Source organism: Musca domestica, unplaced genomic scaffold (genome assembly GCF_030504385.1).
Source record: "Musca domestica strain aabys unplaced genomic scaffold, Musca_domestica.polishedcontigs.V.1.1 12, whole genome shotgun sequence".
In the NCBI taxonomy this organism is placed as follows: Eukaryota; Metazoa; Arthropoda; class Insecta; order Diptera; family Muscidae; genus Musca; species Musca domestica.
In genome coordinates, this window is record NW_026712155.1 from 1,207,220 (window position 1) to 1,215,757 (window position 8,538).

An 8,538-nucleotide genomic window follows, 5' to 3' on the forward strand; every position below is an offset into this window, starting at 1 on the left:
ACATATTCAAACTGGAAGACACCAGGCCAATGGAGTTTACGCGGAGCTTTCATTTGAAATAGACGTATGTAGACGTGGGCTCGGTTAAAATCTCCTCAATCTTAAAACCAGTTAAACTATTCGAAAGCAAATATGGATGATAAGACCATAGATTCTATATTTGCGGGCTCCTTGGAGTCCCTGCCTCCGGTCAGCTCAAAAATTGTGCGAATTTTCACTAGTTCCACATTTACGGGTGTGTTTTTGTTTCGTGACAATCTCTGTCCATTACATAAGATTGTTAAGTTTTGTTTTTTTCTTTTTTGGCACCTTAAAGACACCACCATGGAAAGGAACTCGCTAATGGCCAAGTGCTATCCTCGCATTAAGGATTATTGTCGGGAGAAGCACGGTTTGGAATTTCAGGTATTTGCTGACAACCTGACATTGCATAACTCCAAGGCTAATTCTGAAATGTACGTATGTGCGTGTGTGTGGGTTCCTATTCTTGCAGGTCGTGGATATGCGTTGGGGTGTTCGTGACGAAGCCACCGATGATCACATGACCACTGAACTGTGCATGCGCGAAATTAAGAACTGCCAGCGACTTTCAATGGGTCCGAATTTTGTTGTTTTTTTAGGCCAGAAGTACGGCTATCGGCCAATCCCGACCTATATCCTTTCGTCGGAACTGCAATTGATCTGTGAGGAGCTAACATCGATGGGTGTGGATCGAGCCCTCCTGGATTTGTGGTATAAAAAGGATAGCAACGCAGTGCCACCCATTTCAGTTTTACAGCCCATTTCGTCGATTCTCATCAACTTCAATAATAAGCGGGTTCCCAAACTGCAAGCCGAGGATCAGGCCATATGGTGGGACACCTTGGGCAAGATGCAAAAATTACTCAGAAAGGCAGCTGCCTCGTTGGGTGCGAGTGGCAAAATGGACAAAGATGCAGTGCATAATTATTTTATGTCAGGTAAATAGATATTCTCCAACAGATTCGTTGTCACATGTCATCGCCAAGCTGTCGCATCAAATATGAAAGCAAACCGGTCATTAGAATGGACATCAAATTCGACGGCTTGAGCCCATCTAAGTGTGCCATATCTGAGGATACTCTATTCCGAAGAAAGCGTCTTTTAAAGATTCCATGAAAAATTAAGTGTTGCATTGGAAACGTGGTATAGGGTTTTAGCGAAATCGATTTTAAATAGGTATCTCGACTAGAATTTTGACTCGACTTGCTTAAGCAAATGAGCGACATGTGTGATTTTAATTACTGTGTCACATTGTAAATGCGACCCACATATTGTCATCTTTGTTAATATTTTAAAATCATGGATTCAAGCTATTGTAGAACCCTTTTTTATTGACTAAATCGTGCGTGTATGGATCGAGTTGTGCTCAATTCGTTTGCTCGAGGGCACAACTGTGTCGATGTCTAACCTATCGACGTCATTTAGTATCATAACATGACTCCGAAATATCATTGTCATATGTTGTACGAAGTACTGCGGAATTTTCGAGAAAATGTTGTGCAGTAGAATTTTAAAGTCACACGCTCCAAAGTTCTTATCATTCGAGTGACCCCCAAAACGATACCAAGACTCTTACTGCACATCATAGATTTTCTCGAATTTCCGGCAGTAAGTCGTCCATTGGCAGGAGCATCAAACAAAACCGTATAGCATTTCATATATTATGTCTCTACGAATTCGACGAATTGTTAAAAGTGCCGATAATACTCATACTCGTCTTGTTCGCAGTTACCGAACGTGAAGTCATCAACGGCGTCCTCAATGTTAAGAACACGAAAAACCACTGCCTGGCCTATGTCCGTTACATCAACAACATCAATCTGCAGAACCTGAAGAAGGCCTCGCTGTTCGTTGACATCATCAACCGCAGCTTGGATACAGAGTCGGCCAAGTTATTGGGTGACTTGCGGGACAATCGTTTGCCGGCGAAAATCGAATCGAGTAACATGCAGAAGTACACTGTCGAGTGGATAGGGCGCGAGGGCCTTGACATTGAAACGCATGAGGAGTACTTGAACCACTTCATATCGCACTTCTACAAGAACATCGTCAAGTTGGTGGATCGGGCGATGCGCAAGGAGGACTCCAGCGCACAGGGACAGATAGTCACTGAAATCCTTCAGCATTTGCACGCTTGCAACAATTCGGTTAAGGTGTTTTATGGACGCGAAGAGAGTCTAGAAAAAATCAAGCGTTACATGCTGGAGGATTCAGATAAACCACTTGTCCTTTATGGCGAAGGAGGTTGTGGCAAGACCTCACTCTTGGCTAAGACGGCCGCATTGGTTGCCGGCGAGTGGTTTGCAGACAAAAGGCCCGTCAATATAATACGCTTCTTGGGCACCACACCGGACTCCAGCGCCCTGACCCCCACGCTCATATCGATTTGTCAGCAGGTAGGTATCATCAGCATGGCCCCAATGGCCTCTCCGCTACGCCACAACTCACAAGGCCCACTGCAGCGGCAATTGTGCAATTGCCCACCCGGCTTCAATAGCTTAATTCTTCTTTGTAGATCTCCTACAACTACCTTCTGCCCTTCGAGAATATCCCCGACGATTTGGTACCTTTAACAGCACACTTTAAGCAATTACTAACTTATGCAAGTCCGAATCAGCCATTGACCCTATACTTGGATTCTGTAGATCAGCTGACCGGCACACAAGACTCCAACAATGTGTCGTGGATACCGACGCGACTGCCGCCCCATTGCAAGGTAAGTGTGCACGGCCCAGACGGAGAGGACAGTCAAACAGTATGCATTCGGCTAGAATAAGTTTTTCCAAATTGCTTGAACTGTGACTGCTAAATTCGAATTTGAGTAACGATTTCGATTTCCCGATCAGACTTAACGACAATTCGACCATGCACATGCATACAAACACACACACACACACACAACCTTAAACACAAACCACTAAAAAGAGTACAGTTATAAGAAATGCACGCTACGATAAATTGGCAAGTCTAGAGGCAGATGTGGGGGATTTTGTAAACTGGCGCCCAATCAATCAAGAAACTATCGACCATCAGTTTGGACAATTGGTCCACTATCGGGCCAACTTATAATTGTATTCTTGTGTTATAACGCTCCCCTTTGGCATCCAATGTTTTTCCTTCAATCAACTACAGATCGTTATATCCTGTGCGAACGAAGAAAGCAACCCCGTTGTCTCGCGCGAATACCATGTGCTGCGAAAAATGATCGACGTGGAAGAGAACTTTATCGAGGTCACCGCCTTGGGCGAGGATCTGGCCATGAATGTCATCAAGATGTGGATGAAGACAGCGTGCCGAGATCTGAACAACTATCAGTGGCGTCTGGTGGCTAATGCCATAAGCAAATGCTCGCTCCCGATCTTTGTGAAGTTGGTATTCGCCGAAATATGCCGCTGGCGCTCCTACACTCGGCCCCAGGAGACACACTTGGCGAACAACGTCATGGACTCGATCATGCTACTGTTCGAAAGGGTTGAGAAACAGCACGGGCGTATCCTTGTCTTCCATGCACTGGCATACATAACGGCTTCGAAATCGGGTCTCTCCGAGAGCGAATTGGAGGATTTGATATCGCTTGACGACAAGGTACTCGATGACGTCTATCAGTACCATTTGCCGCCCGTCCGACGCATACCACCCCTATTGTGGACCCGAATACGCAACGACTTGCCCAATTACCTGAGTGAGCGAGAAGCAGATGGCGTCAATGTCATGAACTGGTATCACAGGCAGTTCCGCGACACAGCCAAGGAGCGCTACTTCAAGAACATGAACATGGCTATGTACTTCCATTCGATGATTGCCGATTACTATCTGGGCATTTGGGGTGGTGGTGTGCCCAAGCCTTTCAAGTTTACGGAGATCCAAAGGCACCGGTTCGGTCTGACGGAGAAAGAGGGCGCTGCCGATCGTAAGGTGCCCATCCAGCCATTGGTGTTCACCAGCAAGGATGGCAGCGCTAAGAGATACAATTTGCGCAAGGTATTGCATTGGGGCCTTTGCCCCTCCATGCGATTTTAATCGCTTTTAATTTGATTTCACTTTGACATTCCAGTTTGGCGAACTGCCCTTCCACTTCGTCCGATCTCGACGTTTCAAGGATTTGTTCGAACATGTTCTTTTCAACTATGAGTGGCTGCATGCCAAATTGTCTAGTTGCCCCCTACAAGCAGTATTGGCCGACTTTGAAGATGCCTCCTGCAACACCGAGGACAAAGAGGCGAAAAGGGAACTGATGCTGGTGGCTGACGCCCTCCGATTGGGTGGCGCCATATTGGCTGTCTACCCGAATATGTTAGCTCCGCAGCTGATCGGGCGCCTGTTGCCGGAAATTGGAGGTAATGCAAACATAAAAATGTTGCTCCGAGCGTGCGACCAGTGTGGCCCAAAGGACTGTGCCTTGATACCCGTGAACCATTGCCTGCATACGCCAGGCGGTCCTCTGAAGGTAGGTCCACCAACCCAGCGAACCAGGTCGATGTTCGAATGGAACAATTATCCTCATTTCCATACTTTTAGTACTCCTTGGAGGGACATCAGTTTGCAGTTTTTGGCTTTACGCTGACAAGTGACATGCGTTACATGGTCTCCATTTCCACTCACTTCATAACCTTTGACCTCTCAACGTCAGATCTAACGCGGGACGTCAATCCGGGCATTGAGGGTATAATGCAACAGCTCGTTCTGAGTCCCGACAACAAATGGGCCGCAGCTTATTCCAACAACAATCAGACTGTATTGCTCAACATGCTCTCCAGTGAGTTTGTGGTCATAGACACGCCCTTCGATGAGAACGACGGACCCATAAGTAGTCTGTATCTGATTAACCAGAGGTAGGTAGCATCCATCACGACGTGTTTCTGGGGGCAGTCTCAAAGAAGTGCAAATGTTCTTTTAGTTTGTTCATAACATGCAAGCTTAAATGGGCCCAGTTCGATATGCGCGGCAATCTAGTGGACATCTTTGCAGTTCCCGGCAGTTGCGTGGGATGGGAAATTCTGAACATGGAATTCACAACGCCCAATGATTACAATGTAACGTTTTGGTCGGGATCGATTAACGAGACCCGCATACGGTTTGGGTCGTGTCGCCGAGGGGATCTGTACACCGAACCGTTACAATTCTACAGTGCCTTGGCCCTTAACAAGGCCAGAGATCGGCTCTATGGCTGTGCCAATGAGGACAACTATGAAGTTAGTGTCTATCGCTTTGTGGATGGTTCGGAGGAAAATTCATCCATAGACTGGAGATTGGAAGAGTCGTTGCCACGTTACGAAAACGACGAAAAGGAAATGCTACTACAATTGCGTCTAGACCAGAAGGATCGCATGCTCTTGGGCACCGCCGGCAAGGGGTTTGTCCTTTGGGACTTTGGTGATCGGGAAGGCAACCGACTCAGCGATCGTGCCATGTACTTGGCATTGCCTCACGGAGTTCGCAATATCACGACCAAAATAATGCAATCCAACTCCATAATGGTCAGTTCGAAGATGGACTACGCCGTCGCTGGGGTGCGAAAGAATCTTTACGTCTGGTGTTTGCAAAGCCTGCAGCTGGCAAAGGTGCTGGATGCTCATTTCGGTCGCATAATTCAGTTGGAGGCCCTGACGATCGGCAATTGGAATAACGTTGTTACATCGTCAATCGACCGTTCGGTTAAGGTTTGGAACATAAACAACATTTTCGAAAAGGTGCACGTCATCGATCGGCATGAGCTTCAAATCGATGATATAAGGTGTGTATACAGAGGCCTCCTGAAGATATTGGAACAGCTAATTGTTTTTAAACAGCCTTTCAGAGGTCGACTTGGCCGTGACAGTAACGAGAAGTTGTGTTGGTGTGTGGGAGACTCGCACCGGCAGGCTCATAACCAAATTGGCGGACAGCCCCTTGGGTGCCATTGTGACCCATGCAGAAATCACCCCCGACGGTCGCTACATCGTCTCGTCGGAAACGGGTAAGTTTCTCATATGGAACCGGGTCTCCGAACAGGTCATATACAGAGACGACCAGCCCGGCATTCAGCAAATCACTTTCATGGACTATGGCTATAAGGTCATGACGGTGTCGTGCCCGAATTTAAATCAGAAGGAATCAAAAGAAGGAGAGGAAAGCGGCCGGTTAATGGCCACAACCACTGTAAGATCAGTACCTGGTAAGTACTCAAGTGTTGTCCAATAGTTTGCGCCCGTCCAAATAACGTCTTGTTTAGACGGCTCTATTCTGTTCCGTTTCGAATACCCCATACGAATGGTGCCCGGTTTATCGTTCCGTCAGTCGGTGATCTCGGCCGACGGGGCGCACATAATTGCTTGTTCGGTGGATAAATCGAACAAGGATTGTCTGGCTGTGTATAGTGCCTCAAACGGCACATTCGTTACAAAGGTCCTGCTCAAAGGTTGTAACATCAAGGAAGTCATCTCCCTCGTCCCCATGCCCCACAAGGCCTCCCAAATAGCGGTGATAAGCAGTGAAAAGGGCAACATCATTGACATAAAAACCAAGAAGAACATACGCTCCATACCGAAATGGGGTGGCAGCATCACAAAGGACGGCAAGTGTGGCCTCTATGCGCCGACTCGTGGTGGCCTCGAAATGCTAGAACTACGTAAGGGCACTACGGTCAAGACCTTCATACCCAAAGTTGCCGAGGGTGTATTTTCGGTGATATGCATCTTTACGGAAAACGACGAATACGTGTGCTATTACCACAGTGGACGCAAAACCATCCGCGTATTCCGCACTTCGGATACCGAAATGATCGCCAACTATCGAATGCAGGCCGAGTTGACGGCAATAAAAAGCAGCAAAGATGGCCGTTGTCTCGTTCTGGGCACAGTGGATGGATGTCTGTCAACGCTGGCCATCGTGGACCCCAACAAGGAAGGCATGGTCGAATGGTTGAATGCCTTGCCGTCACGAGATGAGAATTGGAAAGCTAAACTAGCAAAAATGAAGGCCAAGGTGAGTTTCTTTTCTTCTTCCTGTCGTCTTCATTTTCTAATGTTCTATTTTGAAGGTTGGCTTCAAAGCTGCTATTCGAGTTGCAACCATTTCGTCCCGGTTTGACAACCAAAAATCGAAGCCCAAGGAGTTGAAGGATGATACAGAGGAGGCAGAAAATGCCGAGTCGGGCGAAGAATCTTAAGCTGAATTAGTTTAGACTGTTGTTGTTGCTGTTGCTGTTAATGTTACACTGTTACACAATATACAATGCGTTGTATTTGTTGCTTTATTTTCGCTTTGACAAAATAAAAATAGATATATTTAAATAACTAACTGGACAGATGGACTTTGTTATTTTACTCATTTTAAAGAGGCCAATAGAGATGTCAGCACCAAAAAAACACACACACAAGTATGGCCAGGTTTTAAAGGTCAACATTTGCAAGCAAAAACATCTATGACGAACGAAGCACCACAACATAACTTTAATATCACGCTTAGGCCAAGGTTCTCAAGTCTCTGCCTCTGGCTTGTTGATCTATTACAACGAGGCCTGTGCTAAGCTATGCGGCTCCGGTGTGATGCGCCAACGTTAGTGCTACGCAGTGGAAAAATATTCAGTACTGCCTAAATGCCGTTCTTAGAACCGCAACAGGGTGCCTCCTCATGACACCTGTCGACCACCTACATGAGGAGGCGAAGGTCTTACTGGTGCGACAGCATGATAAAATATTGTCAATGCAATAATCAACCTCAACCTGGAAGAATGTTGTGCAAATACTGTACTAGGAGAACATTCCCCTCCCCATCGCAGCTGAAGAGCGAGAGCCGCCCAACAAACCCGAGTAGTATTGGCTCAGTTAAGATCCGGATGGTGCAGAAATAACAAAATATAACCGGCACGCAGAAACTCAATGAATAGACATATATTCAAAATACCTCTTCCTCTATATATATCAACAGGAAATGTAAAATTACGTAGGTCAGAGGTAGCTGATTCCACAATCACGCAACTCTCACAAGAAACGCCTTCTCGTCAACTACAGACGAAAATCTTGGAAACAACAATTGAGGATCCCGAGATGAAATGTAGTATGAAATCAACCAGTAAAGAAAGTCTTAAAGTCGGGCGGGTCCGACTTTATGATACCCTCCACCACTTTGCTAATTAAGTAGAGCTCCACATAACAATTAAAAGTTTTTATGGGAGAATTCAATCATACACGCGATGATTATAATTATAATTTAAAGTTCAAAGGACTAAATATGCCGAAGCATTTGTATCTTTTAAATTCGGAATTGTATTGCCCATTTGGTGCACAATTAATTTGAAATCGGATAAATTTATATATATGGGAGCTATATCCAAATCTGAACCGATCTCGATAATATTTGGCAAAGATATTTCTGAGCTGTATTTGATATATTTCCCTGAATATCGTTGTTACGGAGTGCATATTACGGTTGTGGGTAACAAATTTAACAAATCGGATTTTGGTGCACAATAAAAGGCAAATCGGACGAAGATATATATGGGAGCTATATCTAAATTTTGATCGATTATCTCCAATT

General features: G+C 45.8%; 1 protein-coding gene across 1 annotated transcript; it reads left to right on the forward strand.

Annotated features, from left to right (window-relative positions):
- The first annotated feature begins 39 nt into the window (after positions 1 to 39).
- Positions 40 to 7,299, forward strand: LOC101900973 (NACHT and WD repeat domain-containing protein 2). Its single transcript, XM_005186462.4, has 12 exons — positions 40 to 235; positions 317 to 405; positions 494 to 959; positions 1,750 to 2,417; positions 2,537 to 2,737; positions 3,154 to 4,002; positions 4,076 to 4,468; positions 4,540 to 4,853; positions 4,919 to 5,755; positions 5,811 to 6,175; positions 6,233 to 6,984; positions 7,040 to 7,299. The coding sequence occupies exons 1-12, from the start codon at positions 133 to 135 to the stop codon at positions 7,166 to 7,168; spliced, it is 5,166 nt and encodes a 1,721-aa protein (XP_005186519.2). The 5' UTR covers positions 40 to 132; the 3' UTR covers positions 7,169 to 7,299.
- Positions 7,300 to 8,538: the final 1,239 nt, after the last annotated feature.